Source organism: Coloeus monedula, assembly GCF_965178545.1.
Source record: "Coloeus monedula genome assembly, chromosome: 1".
Classification (NCBI taxonomy): domain Eukaryota; kingdom Metazoa; phylum Chordata; class Aves; order Passeriformes; family Corvidae; genus Coloeus; species Coloeus monedula.
In genome coordinates this window covers 124,578,053-124,597,096 of record NC_138781.1, presented here as the reverse complement: position 1 = coordinate 124,597,096, position 19,044 = coordinate 124,578,053, and the positions used below count along the sequence as shown (strand labels likewise).

At 39.1% G+C, this 19,044-nt stretch overlaps 2 protein-coding genes across 6 annotated transcripts in view; one reads left to right on the top strand and one right to left on the bottom strand.

The window, feature by feature from the left end:
- CSPP1 (centrosome and spindle pole associated protein 1) overlaps positions 1 to 7,445 on the bottom strand; it is a 61,301-nt gene extending 53,856 nt beyond the window's left edge. For all 5 annotated transcript variants that reach the window (XM_082296563.1, XM_082296567.1, XM_082296565.1 and 2 more), the window contains exons 1-3: positions 7,390 to 7,445; positions 2,600 to 2,703; positions 1,927 to 2,023 (exon numbers count right to left, since the gene is read on the bottom strand). In XM_082296563.1, the coding sequence (XP_082152689.1) occupies positions 1,927 to 2,023; positions 2,600 to 2,701 (199 nt within the window). In that variant the 5' untranslated portion in view covers positions 2,702 to 2,703; positions 7,390 to 7,445. The remainder of the gene's footprint in view (positions 1 to 1,926; positions 2,024 to 2,599; positions 2,704 to 7,389) is intronic.
- An 824-nt stretch (positions 7,446 to 8,269) lies between these two features.
- On the top strand, positions 8,270 to 18,814 carry COPS5 (COP9 signalosome subunit 5). Its single transcript, XM_082285418.1, has 8 exons — positions 8,270 to 8,473; positions 8,577 to 8,811; positions 11,350 to 11,478; positions 11,961 to 12,026; positions 13,475 to 13,560; positions 14,382 to 14,493; positions 15,232 to 15,380; positions 18,431 to 18,814. The coding sequence occupies exons 1-8, from the start codon at positions 8,316 to 8,318 to the stop codon at positions 18,513 to 18,515; spliced, it is 1,020 nt and encodes a 339-aa protein (XP_082141544.1). The 5' UTR covers positions 8,270 to 8,315; the 3' UTR covers positions 18,516 to 18,814.
- The last annotated feature ends 230 nt before the right edge of the window (positions 18,815 to 19,044 follow it).

Genomic DNA, 19,044 nt, shown 5'->3' with positions numbered 1-19,044 from the left:
ATGATTATTATAGAAAGTGCTGAGTTTGGCTGGGATAGAGTTAATTTTCTTCATAGTAGCTGGTGTGGGGCTGTGTTTTGGATTTGTGCTGGAAGCAGTGTTGAAAATTGTTTTACATTTGCACCACTTGGTTCTTCTTGAGTTTTACTTTTTTCTCTTTGTTATTTTCATTTTCATTACTTTTTTTTTTTTCAATTATTACTGAGTTTTTATTTCAGCCCATGAATTTTTTCACTTTCACTCTTCCAGTTCTCTGCCCCCACCCCCCTAGTGTGGAGGGAGGGAGTGAGTGAGTGGCTGTCCTGAGTTGCCAGATGGGGTTAAACCACAACATGGCAATTGCTCCTTTTTCTTTTCATTTAAGCTCAGCTGAATGCCCCTCATCTGTAATACTTCATTGTTACTATATTCAGGTGTCAACAGTTAAGTCAAATTTACAGTAACAAACACAACATTACATGCTTTTATAGCTCTCCAACAAGAGATAAAACTATTTTAATATTAATAAAGTTTAACTGTTTGGTAATGGTCTGTCACAGCCAGTGGGGTACTACCTATTGTGTTCTGGTTTTTGTATCATATGTTTCCTCAGTTAAGCAAAGAATTACCAGCACCAGGAGTAACCTGTGGCACCAAATAAAACTGCCAAAAATGTGTGACAAATACTGATTCAAGTGCAGCCCTCTAACCAAGCTTATCCATTATGACTTCTGGAAGCAAGGAATATTCAATTATCATTTCGAGTATTTTTCTGTGAAGTTTTCCTCTAAAGGTCTTTGAGGAGCTTGCCTTGCTGATGGCTGGAAGTTTATACAACATCCCTATAAAAACCATGTTTTTACTTATGCAGCTAAGATCAGTTCAGACATACAGATTCACAAGCTCGGGCTCCATCCCACTGGAAGCTGCAGAATGACACCAGAAAGAGTAGGCACAGTACGAAAATTAATGATGTACAAACCCAGTGTCTACACATCAAAGAAAAGAGTTACCTATCAAAAAGAAACAGGACACAGAAAAGCTCTAAAGCTCTCAGGACAAACCTGAGCTGCACAAATGTAGCTGAGAAAAAACAGTAGTGCCTACAGAAGGGAGATGATACAACAACTAAGGAAAGGTGGCACATTGCAGAAACAGGAAAATGGAGAAAAGAACACGATCACACATTTTCAATCAAACATCACAAAGAACACAGAGAAAAGAAGAAAAAGGACAATATATAAAGAAAACAGATATTAAGCTTTTGGTAGCCACACCAAAATAAATCTAACCATTTCACTTGGTTAAGATTTCAACCAAAATGAAGTTCTTGTTCTTTCCTTGTACAACAAATGACTACATTGAAATAAAATTACAAAAGGAATAAAAACAGTTTAAACTGTCTAAACGTTTGAAAGACACTATTTAATAAAGAAAAATTAGTTTAACTGTGTGCATCTTAGCCAAGCTGGACCAGGACTCCTAAGCTAAGAGGCTGAAGGAAAGAAGCCCTACTTCCCACATACAGGGAATGTACTCTTTTGCAATAAAGTTCAGATGAAAGATGAAATTTGAAGATTTTGCTGCACCCCAATAGAATAGGAAAGGACACATCACCTATCAAGGACTGGCAAGCAGGTTTTTTGGGTTGTTCTTTTTTTGTTTGGTTCATTTGGGGTATTTTTAATGGCACTACCTTGCAAGAAGAAAGAAAAAGCTTTTGGCATATTTTCCTGATTAAAACAAAACAAAAAAAGAAAACCTAACTACAAAAAAAAATTGCATACAATCCCAAGACTTTTGGAAGACTGGGGAATTATTATGCACTTGAATTACAATGATCACCCTAATGATTAAAAATACAAAGCAGTAATTCCCTTCCAAAAATTGTCAAAGATAATGAAATGGTACTTAAATCTAGAAGACATTAAAAAATATATACTATACCTAAAGGATAGTTCTGTTGACTATTTGGAGGTATATTTTCTTTAGCCATGGAGATTAACATCTTGCTAGTTTCAGAACGCTTCTCTGATTCCTTATTCTGAAAACAAAACAAAATGCCTTACTGCATCACAAAGTAAAGGAAATACCACATGAAAGAACAACGTTAGTAATGTAATTATTAGCACTGGAGAACAGAGGGATTGAAAGTAATGCTGGACTAACACATTAAAATTACTAATAGGAAAACTGTGACAGGAACAGATGTTTTTTAATTGTTATTTGCCTTTTATATTTCATCGTTTCTGGAACTGAAATTTTGAGGATATTTATACCTTCCGTCCCCACCCCAACACCCAAGCTCTGGAGTGGACAGAGGACAGATCCCTGCTAATCAGCTTCCCTAGGGAGGGCCAAAGGAGTAAGAAAAGCCAGGTACAAGACTTTTCTCACTTGTAAAACATAAATCTTACTGCGTATGCCTGGTGGCAAACAAGTTTTTAAAAATCTACATATAGATATGAAGCACTGAAGTTGGAAATTACTTGGAATAGATAAATCTTTAACATACTCTTTAACAACAAATACAGTTTTAAGAGTGTAGTAAAAGCAAGCTTCAATCAAGACTTTGGCAACAGAATTATTTAAATTCAGGAAAGCTTTTTAATACTCTTACCCTCATTTCCATGTAAGGTGGATCATTTTCAAGTTCTGCCTTATCTTGTGCCAACTTGGCCTTCTGGTCTTCAATAAATTTTTCTAAATCATCCGCCATCATTTCTAAAGTTACAGAAAAGATGTAGAACATGGCATTTACATTAGAACCTCAAAAATGTAAAGCTCAATTACTGTTGCTTAAGACAGCAGTTAAAAATAATCAAATTTCTCCCTCAGAATGACAAGTCTTAAGATGTTTGCTGGGTCAACAAAACAACTGACTTGGGAAACCCATCCATGGGGGAGTCTACTTGAGGCTTCACCAGAAAGAAAATTCAAAGATTTCAGATTACAAGACTGAAGATACTTCCCTATTTTTTTTTCCTAACACGGCTGAAGGGTTTTGGGGTTGTTTTTTTAAACTGCAAGTCTACCTTCACTACACACTAGCACAAGCTTACTCTTAGTGAACTATAAAATCAAAATTAGAAAACATAGAAAAGTAAACAGGATGAAGGAATCATTAGGAAAAAAGTACAAAAGATGCAAAAGATATGCACAGTCTAAAATAAAGACCAAATCATACAATTAATTTTGTGCTTAACTTACTACCATGAGAAGTCTTGAAAATAATTGAGCTTATAAAACATTATTTTTTAAAAAAAACCCTCACAAAATACATGCATAGTGTTTCTGGAGTCGGAGACAACAGTACCTACCTCCTGGACCACTAAAATAGTAGAGGCAATAAGAACAGCTACAAGTCTGCAATAATCCTAAAATCAGGGATACGAGAAAGCATTGACTGAGAATCAGACACTGATCTGTAAGAAAACAGATCTGAGGAAGAGCTAATTACCTCTCTTCCATTAGTTGTGTGCCTTGCATATTTAACTGAAAGTCCTTCAGAGCAGAAATTTTAGCATCTTATTTGTAAAATTTAGCATATATTGCTGCTTTCAACAACCTCATAATGAAAACTAAAACCAATCAAGTTCCTATCAATGGAACTGTACTGAAGTTGAGTTAGAATAGTCCTATCAGAACTGAAAATACTGCAAAGCTGCGTATTAACTACTTTTGGAAAAAAAAAGACAAAACCAAAAAGAATAACTGCATACAAGCCTACACATTCTAATCTCCACTCAGCATCTTCACCAACTCCACTGGAGGAGGAGTTTTACAAAACCAAGCCTATCAATAAAAAAAAAATCCTTAAGTTATATTCCATGCTTAAAAGAAGCATGAAACTGAGAAGAATATTATGACCCTCAAATCACTCCATGCAGCATAAGCAAAAGGATTGCTTATGCAGGTTCCTGAAAAATGCCATCAGATCCAGTATCTAAACTAAGACAGCAGTTTTTTTGAGGCTAATTCAGCATCTTTGTAAGATTGTATGAAGTAAACAATAGGCCAATGATAAAGATATTTTAGAAAACAGTTTCAGGAAGAGGATCAAAGAACTCAAAAACAACAGCAACAAAAAACCCCAAACCATCATCTCAAAGACAATAAGGGAGCACACAGGTAAAAATAAAAATAATGTGTCCAGAGAGACTGAGATAAATTCTCAGTAGAAGCAAAATGGAAATAATAAATGCACAAATTCTAATGTGAAGTAACTGCATGATAACTTAATTTAAAGAATACATTTGCTTGATGTATTCCTTAGAACGTACTCCTTTAAACTTTTTCTTTTTTGATTCATAATATAAAAGTGTAATATTGTTATAAAGGAGGCAGAACTAGGCCAACCCACTTAAAATTCCTAGTAGTAACACAGGACAATCAATGCCAAAAATAAATACCCCCATCTGATTTGTCCTAAATCTTTAATCTCATTAGTTTTGCACACTGATAAAGGATAAAAGAAATCTGAAAGAGGATAAGTTTCCAAGCATGGTAAATTTTATTCAGCCTATTAGGTTACGTAACAATAATGAAAAAACTGTTCAGAAAGGGTGAAACAACTTGTCATACTAAAGATTTTAGAAGTTGGTCTCATCACCTACCCCGTGCTGCACAGTCATCAAGAGGAAAATTACCACATGTAGGAGGCACTGTGAGAAGCCTTTCTAAAAGCTCACTGACTGGAACATCTATATTTCCTACCTCTATTAACAACAGCATTTATAAACTCTAGCACTGTTTCCGAATCACTGTATGGGAATGGTACCAAACTTATTCTGAGAGCTGGCATAAGGAAAGGAGTCTTTGCAGTGTATTTTCTAACTAGCACAAGGAAGACAATGAATATTCCAGCATTCTGCACTCCTATCATATTGCTCAAAAGGCCAATATAATAAATTAAAAACCAAAGACAAAACAGTTACAGTTGAACAGTTGAACTCCACAGGCACTTCAACTGGTGTGAAGAAAGCTGCCAACTCCAGGCCTTGGAGAACACTAAGCTACAGCACTGCTAATTCAGCATACCTTTAACACAGCATAATTGCCAGAAGAGTAGCCAAATCCTTCTTAGAAATATCTAGACATTTTACATCTTAACATCCTTCTACTTGAGTTGATCTTCTTAAAATATACATGAATGCAAACTTTATGAGACAGGCAAAAAGAATATATTATACCAAAAATGAAAAATTCCTTAGTTGTTCTAAGCAAAAGAGTGACAACTTCAATGTGACACATACACTGTTAAGTTCCAAAAATATACCAGCATGTAAGCAAATATATTACTGAATATTAATCAATTTTATCATCTACCTCATGAAGAGATTATGACTAATCACAAAAAAATAAAGAAATAACACATTTCTATCTGAGATGAGGCCTACTACAGCCCACAAGCATGCAGTGAACTACATTGGAGGTGACAGCATCGAACTCACAGGGAACTGTCAACTTCAAACTGGCTTCCCATGGCTGCACAAACACACTGAGGCACAGCCTGGCACTATAACACCAGTTCAGAACAAAAGAATTTATTTTCAGTTTAGCGATGCATCTGAATTCTTTTTGAGCGTTTCTAGATTCTTGTAATCACTACTAAAAGTAGCAGATTCAAAACCAAAAACTGGGATACATTGCTCTATGGGCACGTGCAGAGCGCAAAGGGAAAGTCAAAATATGCTGTAAACACTTAAAAATCCATCCATAGGCCCTAAAAATCATGAGGCATAAACATATTTTTCAAGCTTTTTGTAAAACAGAGTATTTTGCAAATGCTGTTTCTAAAAAATGTTTGATAGCACTTATCTATCAGCTTTCCTTTAGCTCTTGCAACTTTAAATCTTGGATAATTTCCATTCCCAAAACAATGCATTATTCAAAGTAAAATTCAATTAAACATACGTCTGCTATAAATTCAAGTACTGTCTGAAAATGTCCCATAAAAATATTTTTACACATTTTTTCTTTCAAGATGATGTTAGATTTTCATAGCCTCTTTTCCTTATTCAGAGTTTTTACAAAAGCAACCCTGAATAATTACAGTCACCCAGGTAAACTTCAGCTTAAGCAAACATAACAAGCAATAGAGAGCATATAGGTATTCAAGAACAGTAAGTCAAGTCTGAACATGAGATTTTTATTGGATCTATGCCCAAACAGAGTTAATAATGCATGTCTCTCTATTCAGGGTATTCAAAACATCTATGTGCATATGTATTGTATGTACTATATTTACCTACGTATTGTGTAGCTACTTTATCACCTAAAGCAATGTTTACTGCATTCCATTTTAATCTTTCCCTTCCCCTCCTAATTGTTCAGGAAAATGGACAAAATTTAAAACCAGCATGTGGAAGAAGATTTTGTCTCTTCTATGCTACCATAGTATTAAAATTTCATCAGAAGCACCAGCAAAATAATAATTCCCATCCACATGAACTGCAGCACGGGTGTCAAAGAGGGAAATGCAACTACATGCCACGTTTAGTTGAAAGAGCAGCTATATGCCACGTTTAGTAATTGTACTTACAGGTTACATGGCCACTAATTGTGTCATTAAGAAACACTGTTCAAAGTTTAACCCAAACTTCCTAAGGAATTAGTATTGCCTGCTTCTGTACCCTTGTGAATGGCACTTAGATTAAGCTACTGCTGCCAGAGATGCGCTCCCTGCACTTTTCTTTCAAATTCACTGCTAAAAAGCACAGGTTCTAGGGTCTGGCCACTCACAAATAATAAACTCTTGACTAAAGCAATGCGACTTTTTCGCAACTGAGAAGGCAATCCATCCTCTGAACAACCAAGCAACAAGTTTCGCGAGTTACCTTCCCTCCAATACAGGGCCTATCTACTTTGCAGAGCACGTGATTCGATCCAAAAAGACACTAATTTCGAAAAACTTTCAGACCCAGGAGATCAGGTTTATTTCTCCAAGAGCGATAGCTCGGGTACGCGCCTCTCCCCCGGCCTGCAGCACCCGCGTCCCAGCCTCCCTCCTTCCCTCCATGGCAGCACCTCTGGGGCACCCCGCAAGGCTCCGACCCCTCAGGGAGCAGCTGCGGGGCGGGGAAGCGGCACTCGGGGCTCGGCCCCTTTCCGGATCGCGGCGCCGTTGTCTGGCAACGGCCGCACAACAAGCGGCCCCGCAGGAGGGCCGGGGCCAGCCGAGCCAAGCCGAGCCGAGCCCCGCCGCCCCCGCGGGGACCCCCAGACCCAGCGGTACGCCCCGGGTGCGCCCCCGCCCCGTCCCGCTCTGGAGCCCGTCCCGCTGCCCAGCGAACCCCCCCTCTCCTGCCGCCGCCTGCTCCGGGCTGTGAGCGATGCGGGCGATGGAACCGCCCGGCGGGGCTGCGAGGAGGGTCCCCGGGTGCCGCGCCGCCCCCGCCGCCCGCTCACCGGTACCGGCGGCCGCGGCTCCGTCCGCGCCCCGCGCGCTACCACCGCCCCGGAACCCAGCGGGCGGCGCCGCGCAGCGCCCCCCGCTGCCCCGGAGGGCGGTGCGAGCCGGCCGCCACCTCCTCCCGGGCGGGGAAACGGAGCGGGAGGGGAGGCGGCGGCGGGCGGGCTTCCCAGCATCACGGAATGGGGCAGGTTGGAAAGGACCACAGTCGGTCACCTGGTCCAACCTCCCTGCTCGAGCAGGGTCACCCTGGAGCACATGGCACAGGATCGCATCCAGACGGCTCTTGAGACTCCACAACCTTTCTGGGCAATCTATTCCAGTGGTCGGTCACCTGCACAGTAAAGAAGTTCTTCCTCAATTTCAGGGGGAAATTCCTGTGCATCAGTTTTCTTGCCTCTTGTCCTATTGCTTGGCACCTCCGAGCAGAGCCTGGCTCCATCCTCTTGACGCCTCCCACTTTAGATACTTATACACATTGATAAGGCCCCCTCTCAGTCGTCTCTTCTCGAGGCTGAACAGGTCCAGCTCTCTCAACCTTTCCTCATGAAAGAGATGCTCCAGTCCCTTAAACATCTTTGTTGCCCTCAGCTGGGCCCGCTGCAGAAGTTCCGTGTCTCTCTCGTACTGAGCAGCCCAGGACTGGTTACAGTAATTTAAAAAGTATAAGTAAATAAATAAATGGGCAAATAGTGAGAAAGGCCTCGGCCCGGCCGGGGTCGGGTTCCTGCGGTGCCGCTTCACGGCGCCATCGGGTCGAGGCCGGCCGCGTGCAGAGCCGAGCGCAGCCGCTGGGGGCGCAGCGCCGCCCGCCCCGGGCCTGCGCGGACCGTACCACCCTCCGTCCGTACCCTCTGCCCGGCGCTTGGTTCCGCCGGCGGCCCGGTGAGGCGGTGCGGGGCCGGGGCGGGGAGCGGGGGCCATGGCGGCGGCGGGGAGCGGCGCCTCCGGGAGCGGGATGGCGCAGAAGACGTGGGAGCTGGCGAATAACATGCAGGAGGCGCAGAGCATCGACGAGATCTACAAGTACGACCGCAAGCAGCAGCAGGAGATCCTGGCGGCCAAGCCCTGGACCAAGGAGTGAGTGGGAGAGGGGCGGCGGGCCGGGCGGGCGGGCGGGCGGTGAGGACCGGCCTGATCTGATGGCTCTGCCTTCCCTTCCGCGGCCTCTGCGATGTTGCAGCCACCATTACTTCAAGTACTGCAAGATCTCTGCCCTGGCGCTGCTGAAGATGGTGATGCACGCCAGGTCCGGCGGTAACCTGGAGGTGATGGGGCTCATGCTGGGCAAAGTGGACGGGGAGACCATGATCATCATGGACAGCTTCGCCCTGCCTGTGGAGGGCACCGAGACCCGCGTCAACGCGCAGGCCGCCGCCTACGAGTACATGGCTGCCTACATCGAGAACGCCAAGCAGGTAAGGAGAAGTGGCAGGGGGTGTCTGACCGCCTCCGTGGAGGTCCTGTGCCTCTTGTGAGCTACAAAACATCTCGGGGGGTTGCAGGCTTCCCCCGTCCCTCTGGCGCCTACCCGATTGTCCTGTCTCTACTCAAACATGACAGTAGAACTGTCAGCAGTAGGGAACGCAGGACCATGTAAACATCTTCACATACATATTTTCCTGACTTACAGTAGATCATCAAAGGTTGGACACGATGATCTTGGAGGTCTTTTCCGACCTTAATGATTCTATGAAAAGTAGTGCATTCTCCTTCCCTTTGTAAACTATTGTCATTGCTGAGGAAGTGTTTTTATGGCTGAGGCTGCTGGCTGTGTGAGGGAGTGTGTTTCTAAAATAACTGATACATCTTTGTAAAAACAATATGCAAAATTAAACATATGTGTGTATTGGACATATTTAGTATTTGTAGATCAGTATTATGACATTTATTCTTACTTTCTTCTGAGGTCTTTCTATATTGTATGCTGCTCTTTTCCATAAAATATAAAAGACATATTTGTGAAGAAAATGCTAATGAAGGAATCAGTAAGTTTCAGTGCAACTTAATTATTCATATTTACCATTTGGAAAATTAGATGGAGAGACTCACTTGTCTGTTTCTCGTCTTTGTCACTTTCTATTCAGAGATCTATGTCATATTAAAGCTAACTATACAATAAAGTTCTCATATGCAGAAGGATAACAGAAATACAACTCTGCTCTGTGGCTGATGTGGAAATCATAACAGCACATCAGAGCACTTGCTGATGTGCTTCTTCCAATACAGGACAATCTTATACTACAAATAAGAGCTGAAATAACTTTAACTCTTCAAGCTCAAACAGTTTTGAGACCCTGTTGACCCTTTGATATTTAAACCAGCTAAAATTAAAAGCCCCTTACCTACTAAGTGGATGTAACAGGAGTATTTGGGTTATTTTGCAGAGTTGTACCTATATTCACAGCCTTACATACAGCTGGAGATACAGAAATGGATGTGCATTAGGCTGAATCGTAACATCAGCAAAGAGTAAACATAATGCAGACACAGTTACATTCTGGGACTTTTTTTTAATAATTCATCTCTGTGAGAAAATTTAGAAATAATTCATTTAATCTAGTTTATCTGAAAACAATGTCATGGTGCTAATTCTCTTATTGCAAAAAGTAGGTAACTTGAAGGGATGTCTTTGTCCGTAGGTAACTTAAAGAGATATCTTTGCCTAAAGATACAGTCATCATATCTTTCAATAAAGATATATTCATACAATCCCATTCTTAGGTAGAACTACTGAATTTCAAAATAGTAAGTATATAGCATAAAATTATAAACAGCTTGTCTTATGTTTAAAACAGTCCAGGTTTCTGTAGGAGTTCTTATGTGATAGGAAATAGTTTTTCCCCATAGTTCATACTGTTCAGTTTTGTCTGTAGTTGGTTTCACAATTTTGAAACTGAACTTGTGTGGAAATAAAAAATCTCAGCTTTCCTGGTGCGCTGGAGGAGTTTTCATGCTGGCTGTTTCATATTTGATTTTGGCAAGCACTTGTTCCTGGAATAGCTCTTTTTATCATTAGGTTGCTTGTTAATATATCTCTGTATATAAGTGCTTCATACGTGCTGATGTTCCAGTTACTTGATTCTCCATGGACAGGATCTGGTCTTAATGTAGCCAAACGTGTTATTTGGCTTTGAAAAATAACACACATCCTTTAGTGTTTCGTTGGTCTCTCCCATGTGAGTTTTAGAGAAAATACAATTATTATTCACCAGTTAAAAAATAAAGTAGGCAGTCTGTGTGTTCTGTCTCATCATAACCAGAGCAGCCAGTAAACGATTCCTTAGAGAGGATCACAAAAATTAGATAGATCCATTAGGTGTTTATTGTCTTGGGTTTTTTTGGCTTTGCTCCTTTCTCTTCCAGTGTTTTTAGAGATAGCCAGGTGTATTATTTGGAAACACCTATTTTGAGGTTTTATCTGATGACAAGTTGCCAAAAATTCATCTTTTGGCTTTTAAACCTGGCTTCAGGCAGTAATTTCTGTCACTTCTGGTGTTTGAAAACGTGCCTTTGAAGTCATTTTTTAAACCTATCACTAATATAATAGTAAATGCCTGTAAGATACGTTACCATACTAAATAATTCATTCTCTACTGATATTCCCTGCGTTATATGAGATTATATATACTTGTGTTATATTCCTAAGAAATTTCTCAGCCCTGCTGAGGAGCCCCAGCTCACCATCCAGCTTTGTGGAACCTCTTCTGTACTTCAGATGTCACTGAAGAAGGAGCTCCAGGCTCCTTGAAGGCCTTCGTTCTGTGGCAGCAGCGGTAGCAGAGAATGCCAGTACTACTCATTGTAGTGTTCGTAGGGAACAGTTTAGCACGAGTGGAAATTCCTGTTTATCCTGCCGCGCCTTGCAGTGTGCTGGAAGTGCCGCTGGAGGGCAGCCGGTGCTTTGGGAATGGTGCTAAACGCTAGGGCTGTTTCCCTTCCCTGCTCTTACTTAGGTCGGACGCCTGGAAAATGCCATCGGCTGGTACCACAGTCACCCAGGCTACGGCTGCTGGCTCTCGGGGATCGACGTCAGCACCCAGATGCTTAATCAGCAATTTCAGGAACCCTTCGTAGCAGTGGTTGTAAGTACTGGCTGACGGGTGATAGTGCTGCATAGCAAATCACGTTGAACAGGGAATACTTCTTGGATTTCTGTCTATTAGGATTCTGGTAGTGTGTACTTTGTATGAAGGAAGTGTTAGATCCACACCTTAAAAGGGTGCCACTCCTTTTGCTTTGCTGGCCACATACTGGCCAAACTGGTAGTGTTGCTTGCCTAGACCATTTTCACTGCATTGTTTCATTTATGGTATAGTTCTTAAGAATAAGGGGGTTTTAAGTATTTTGGAAATAAGGAAAATTAGTTTGAAAAAATGATCCACTGAAGGCTATTGATATTCCCATCTTTTTAGAGAGTCTCATACCAACAGAAAAAGTACTGTTTATGACAAAACTAATACAATTTGTGTGAATTACATTTCTGAGATAAAATTACTATAAACTTAATTTAAGCCTGTAATAATAAATAAAATGTAGGTAATGAGTATTACCTGTATTTCTACAGATTGATCCAACAAGAACAATATCTGCAGGAAAAGTAAATCTTGGAGCTTTTAGGACATATCCTAAGGTAAATAGTTAAAATTATCTAGTGTGTGATCACTGAACTGTCTTTAAATAACAATGGATTGGTTCTAAAGATTATTGCAGTGATTGTTTGAGTTTGGTCTGCTGTGCTGTACTGAATGTCATTGTTCATTCCAAAGGAAGATGTGCCCATACACTGGTTACTGCACGCCTTCGGATGTCGATTACATTTATAAAGGTTGACTTCTAAATTGGTTTTCATAAAGTTTTGGCAGTGTTAAATCAATTACACTGTCCAGATTGTGGAGCTGTCCCAAAACTGTGTAGCTCCATATAGCCATTTTTTAACAGATATAGTTGTAGGTAGCATTCATCAAAATAATTTTATGTTAGTTCTTCTCTGTTTATTTTTTATACCTAAAACCAAATGTTAGTAGCATGTTTAATATGTTGTAAGTCACTTTTCATTTTAGAAAAGGAAGGTTCAAAACTACCTACTTAACTTTTTCAAATAAATATTATGAATCTTCACAAACTAATGTACAAAAAAGTTAATTAAACAGTATGGGTTCGGCTTAAAACTAGAAAATCACATCAGTATTGGAGATCTAGGTCTCCAAATGCATCCTCTTAAGTATACTTCTGGCTGTGCTATTTAATTTCAATCCAATAAAGCTCAGGTATATCTTTTAAATACCCAGTTATTAGTAACTCATCAAGAACTTCAGGCAGCCATCCAGTAAAACAATTACCAAAATTAATTGTTTAATAGAAGTCAATTTTTTTAATTAACAAAAATGTTTGTGAGAAGTCCAAGCATTAGGTTTGTGTTGACAAAAACATGAGAGAACAGTTTGTGATTCAGGAAAATATTCACTTCTGTGGGCAAAACCACTTCATAAATACTTGGAGAATTTTGAACAGGGAGAAGAATCCTGCACCTGAAAACCAAATCACATCTGGAAAATGCATGATAAAAGCATATTTTTAGGGGCTTCTCACAGTGTACTGTGGGCAGTTCTTGCTTAGTAGCTGTGAGTGGCACCAGCTTGGCTAAACAAGTAACTGAATGTTTTAGGTTTCCCTAAGGCATATCCATGGACATTTCTTCCCTCTTCTCACGTCTCCTATCTTCACTCAAAATTTCAAAGAATAGGTAGAGAAATACTGTCTAAGAAGAAGTTCGCCCTTTCTTTGATCTAAGAAATTATCTAATCATAGCTTGTCACGTTACTCGTGAAAAAACTCAACTATGACCACTAGTTTCCTTTTCATAAATCTGCAAATGTAATGACTAGTACAGCTAGTAAAGCCAAATGTAAACCTGAGATTCCAGAAAATTCCTAATTTCAGGCTACCAGGGGAAATGTCATTTTCTATAGACAAAAATAAACTATAATTTCATAAACTAGAATTTTTTTTTGTGACGTTTAGGCATCTTAAAAAGCCTCAGAATTCCTGTGTCATCTTTGCCATTTGTAACATTTTTAGGGCTATAAACCTCCAGATGAAGGTCCCTCTGAATACCAGACTATCCCACTCAATAAAATAGAAGACTTTGGTGTACATTGTAAACAGTAAGTAACATAAAAACTACTAACTTTTTTATTTTTTGTATGTTTAGGTTAGTGATTCAGTATGGAAAAGTAAATTTCTTGTAGTGTTTCAAATCCTGAAGTTCACTGTTGCTTTAATACTCCTGCTTTTGTGCAAAAAGTGTTACTGTCATTTATCAGGAGATGTTTTAGGGGAGAACTGCTGCAAAAATTAAGAGGAACCTGGTTAAAAGCTTTAGCAGTTGATTTCTGAACACCTTTAAGCAGTGATATCTTGTTAGGGCAGGAAGGAAAGGGTCAGATGTCGATTGGTCAGCAGGACCGGGGAGGCTGTAATCCCACTGCTCTTCTGAGTTAGGGGCAAGTGCTGTGCAGCTCCTTTTCTTGCCTTACTGGGAGTGTTAATTTATAACACCACTAAAGCCTGGCTTTCAAAATCGGTGTGGTAGAAGGTAAGGTTGTTTGCCTGTTTGTAACATTTACTGCTACGAAGCGTTCCTAAAGGAATTAGAGGTGATGTATGCAAAACTACAATAATGTGTAAATTATTACAGTATTGAAGAACCCAAGCATGGAACAGGTTGTTAAGAGAATAATTAAAAATGCCTTGCAGTCTCATTAAACAGAGCACAGCAGTATGTGTAGGGATTATGTATTAAATCTATATATGAATTACTTATGGAAAATTGTACAGAGATTTGGAACTGGGAGTATCTTTAGGTGCTTTGAATTTTTGAAGATATTTGCCATTGATAAGGATTTTTTGAGTTGTATGTACTTTGGTTCTGACAGTCAAGCAAGACAGATGGAAACTTATTTTGTTTTCATGTTTGTTTTTAAAGGTATTATGCTTTAGAAGTCTCATACTTTAAATCATCTTTGGATCGTAAATTGCTTGAGCTTTTATGGAACAAGTACTGGGTGAACACTCTCAGTTCTTCTAGTTTGCTTACTGTAAGTACCACAGTTGTGTGCATTGATTCATTCATGAGTGCTGAAAGCCAGGCCCTCTGCTGTAAAATGCTTAATAGGACCCTGGGAGATACAGATCCCACATTAAGAATCTGTAAGATAAAACAAGAAAGGAAGGTTTTCTTAATCATAAATACTGAAATGTTCCTCATATCTGCTCTGTAAAAGTAGAAGGTGGGAATAACGTGCTTAATTTTACTGAGTTCTCTCCGTACACTTAGATTTTGTCTTAAATACTTTTTAACCTTGTATCTCTGTAGAGCACTGTAATGAATAATTCAGTTTAATAAGTAAATACTTTTTAAAAAGTAAACAGTGGTACTGTTAAAACAAGCTTACAGCAGAAATACTGCAGGTAGACCTTCAGTGTAACAGCTGAGCATCAAAACCTTCCCTGTGCAGAAGGCAATTTTATTTTTTTTCTCTTGGTCAAAACCAACTGAATTTTACTCTCTCATAACTTAGGGCATGAGCTGAAAGTAATAAAAAGTACCCAATTCAGGCTTTAGGGATTGAGCATTTGTCAGATGTTCAGTTTCTGTTCTCTTAACCACCACTCATGTTCTATATCACTTCAGTTGCAGATTTAGATTAAAATATGCAGCACTACACTTTTAAAAACTTTTCTCAGATTTGGTTTATAGATTTGGTTTATTTTGTGTATAAACCCTTGAATTTATAGCTTAAATTCAATATGTTTGTTACCTTCTTTCTCCTAAGAATGCTGACTACACCACCGGCCAAGTCTTTGATTTGTCTGAAAAATTAGAACAGTCAGAAGCTCAGCTTGGAAGGGGCAGTTTCATGCTGGGTTTAGAGACTCATGACAAGAAATCAGAAGACAAACTTGCAAAAGCAACAAGAGACAGGTAAAATAACACATCCATGTGTTCTTCCCTGTAAAAAGTATTATTTGGTTTTAAACTTTTATCATGCCTGTAATTGGAACCTGACAAGATTAGAGATAAGAATTATTAGATTATAGATAGGAATGAGAGACTCCAGAAGTCACTAGTTATTTTAGTTATTTTTGAAAGTTAAAGAAAATCTTGCCACTGTTAAACCTACAATGATTTTTTTTAGGTTTGGAATAAATTCAGCTCTAGTTTATTAAACAAAAAATTGCTGTACAATTCCATCAGTATCTAGCAAACAAAAAAAATGTTTTCTGTCATGCAAAATTGTAACTTTGTTAGAAGTAAGCACATTTTTGTGGTTAATCAGGTTAAAATTAACAGTAAATAAAATTATGGTATAGAACATGATTTTAAGAACTAGTGTTCACAGTCCAGTAAGTTTAGTTTATACTTGTCTAATACTTTAACTAACTTAAAAATTATGAACTCCTTTTTTTCATAGTTCTTAATTAATGTATCTTTTTAAGAAGAGGTTGGGGTTTTGTTGTTTTTTGTTTTTAAGAAGTAGCTTACAGATATTCTGGCCTTTATATTTAGCCACCCTCCCTCACAGCAAACAGCTGGTATTATAAGTTAATAAACTTCTTACCACTAGATCTACAAAATTATTTCAAGGAAGTTGTAATATTTTCCCTCAGTTTTCCGTATGTTTATTGGCGATCAGCTCTGTTAATTTTGAGCTTTGAAGTACACAAGTTGCTTCTTGGTAATACTCACGTCTCTTTCCCAATAGTCTTAAGAATTATATGTGTGCTTAGACTATACCATATTAGAGTCACCATTTTTCCAAGTAAAATCTTTTAACAGAGGGTAATAGTATCCAACAGGTCATACAGCTGGGTTGTTCAAAGACATCGTATTTGGCAAATTTAAGACTTTGAAAACCAAGAAATACTGCACTGTATGTGCTGGTACAAACTCAGGTCCATCTGTGAAGAAGGCACCTGCATGCACCTTAGGAGTGTCCTGAGCGAGATGTAGTAATTCCATTTAATAAGGAACAATTCTGTAGAATCCCTTGGAACAGAGTGCAAAAATTGAACAAAATCTGGGATGTTTGCATTTGTATGTTTTCAGATTTTGAGGCTTTCTGTCCCTCTTCCCCATCAGTTTATCTTGATAATAGAACAGTTTCCTGGTATTCTCTCCCCCTGACACACCTCCATGCTAGCATACTGTGCCATAGTACAAAGTTGACTAAGAAACAGATTTTTGAGATACCAGAGGAGTGGTGACTTATGTAGGTAAAAAAAATCAAGAGACAAAAAGGAGCTCTTGTGTGAACAGAAATAACTACTTACATCTTGCTCACTGTGACTCAGTGAACACAGGCTTTGCCTTAATAAAGAGAGGAGTCCGCCTGTTTTGGACAATCCTTTGTTCCCCAGTAAGCAGTGGGGGAATACCTGCAAATGTAATATGGTCATTGCTAAACAGAATCAGAGCTGCTCTTGTGCTGGTGTCTTCTGTGTGTTTGTTTCCTTCTTATGGAAAGTTAACAGCTTACAAGTTTTCTAACAAACATCATCGAGTTGGAGGCGGGTTGACTTTATAAAAATTAATACTCATTTAGCCTATTTCAATTGCAGAATACATTTGCAGTGGAGTTAATGCTGTTGCTAGGCCATAGCAGCCAGGTTAAGTGGTACCTCCCAGTTCCTGTAGGGCAACAGAATAGCAATGCTTTAAAGACATGAGAAGGATAGAGTTGCTGACAAGTTTGCATTGATTTTGATCTCTGTTTGGAGTCCCATAACACTGACCACACTTTATTTTCCCCTTACTCTCACATGCTTGTGGTTATTCTAAGAAATAACTCCTTCTCTGATCATCCTATTATAATATTTCTTGCAGCAGTTCTAGGTATTTTTCTTTTCTGTTTTTATTTAGTCTTCATCAGTAGTTAGTTTATAAATTGGAAGGGATTGGAAGGGATTGTTTTTGTCATGAATTCTGCTTTCCTGTGCAACAAAAGCTCCCGTAGTTCCCAAAATGGACTGTAACACTTCTACACATGCATGTTTTTCTTCACTTAGTGATCTTGCCTAAGAGAAAAGACAATAGAAGACCTATGCAGACATATGACAATTAATTTAGTGTCAGCTAAAGTACTTTGCAGAAATAAGGTTGCGAAGTTTACTAAACGATTGTGGGACATACCTGGTTTAGGAAAACAGTGCTGTAAAGCATTAGCATAAAGATGCTTACACTGGGCTGTGTGATAACTTCTGTTACTGTCCATGCACATCTCTAAGCCATTTTCTGAGGGGACATACGCATTCACCAAATTGTGCTCCAAGTCAGCTTCCTTTCCCTAGGATTCCTTTATCTGTCTAGTAGTAATTTGTCCCTATTTTCCATGTCTTCAGTCCTGATTCATCTTTTGCATTTGTATATTCTGGTTTTATTTATTGGTTTGACACTACATTACCCTAAGGCAGACACTGGGGAAAACTTGGATCAATAAGAATCCTCTCAGCTGTTCAGGGGTTTTGCACATTACATATTTTGACCAATAACTGATTTATTCTATGAATTCTTCCTTTAATGTTCCCAGTAAAGTTTCTCAGGGGACCATGATTACTGTGCACTACCATTCTGGTAGTGGGCAAAGGAGATAAGGTAGAGAACAGTGAGAGCCTGCAGGTATTGATAACACTAGCTGATAGCTCCATTCCCCTAAGGATTTTTTTTTTTATTATTTTTTGGTTCAGATGACCCCAGAGCCCGCTTGCTATTGTCAATATAAGATGTCCTAAATGGCAAGACAAAGAAGTTTTCTGGAACTGGTCTTTGTGTGTATAGTCAGTTTGCTTTTTAAGTTACAAAAAGGTATTGGCAACAATGGCTAAACTGCTGCGTGTGACTGTTCCTTTCTGGACAGTTTTTAAGATTCATGGGGTTATGGGCACCCTGAACTTCCAAAACAGCTGGATATCTTCAAGGAAAACGACAGTTCAGTTCAGTTTTTGTCCAACATTGAATTTATGCTTGTTTTTCAGCTGCAAGACCACCATAGAAGCTATACATGGATTGATGTCTCAGGTTATTAAGGATAAACTTTTCAATCAAATTAATATAGCTTGAAGTGTATCACCAGTTGATATGGATCTCCAAAGCAGAAAATATCATAGTTTCTTTTGCTTGGACTTGTTCAATTTGGGAAATGAAGCTGAAGTGGAAAATTATTCATCTAATTTGTAGTACTTTTAATATTTCCCACCTGTCTGACCAGTTTTAAAGAACAAAATGTTCCAAAATGTAGTACAACTTTTTGTTCTTTATCATAAAACCAGTTTGCAGAATTGTTCCAAAGGAAAATAAATGTGACTTACTGGATTTTGCTCTTAGATATTTATCTCTATTATCCAACTGCAATAAAAGAATTTTGAAACTAAATGTGCATTTTGGGCCTTGATATTTTTGGCACACTTTTATCTTCTGTTACTCTTTTTCTTATTGTTCCATAGAAAAGTTCTGTCTACTCAGATGAGATAGGTAACCTATGCAGTGTAAGAAGTTTGTTTCTCAGATTTTAATATATGTGCTTAATTTTAAGAATTGAAATCCCACTTGTTTCTCTTTTGTTAGTAATTTTATTAGTTATTAAATCTAG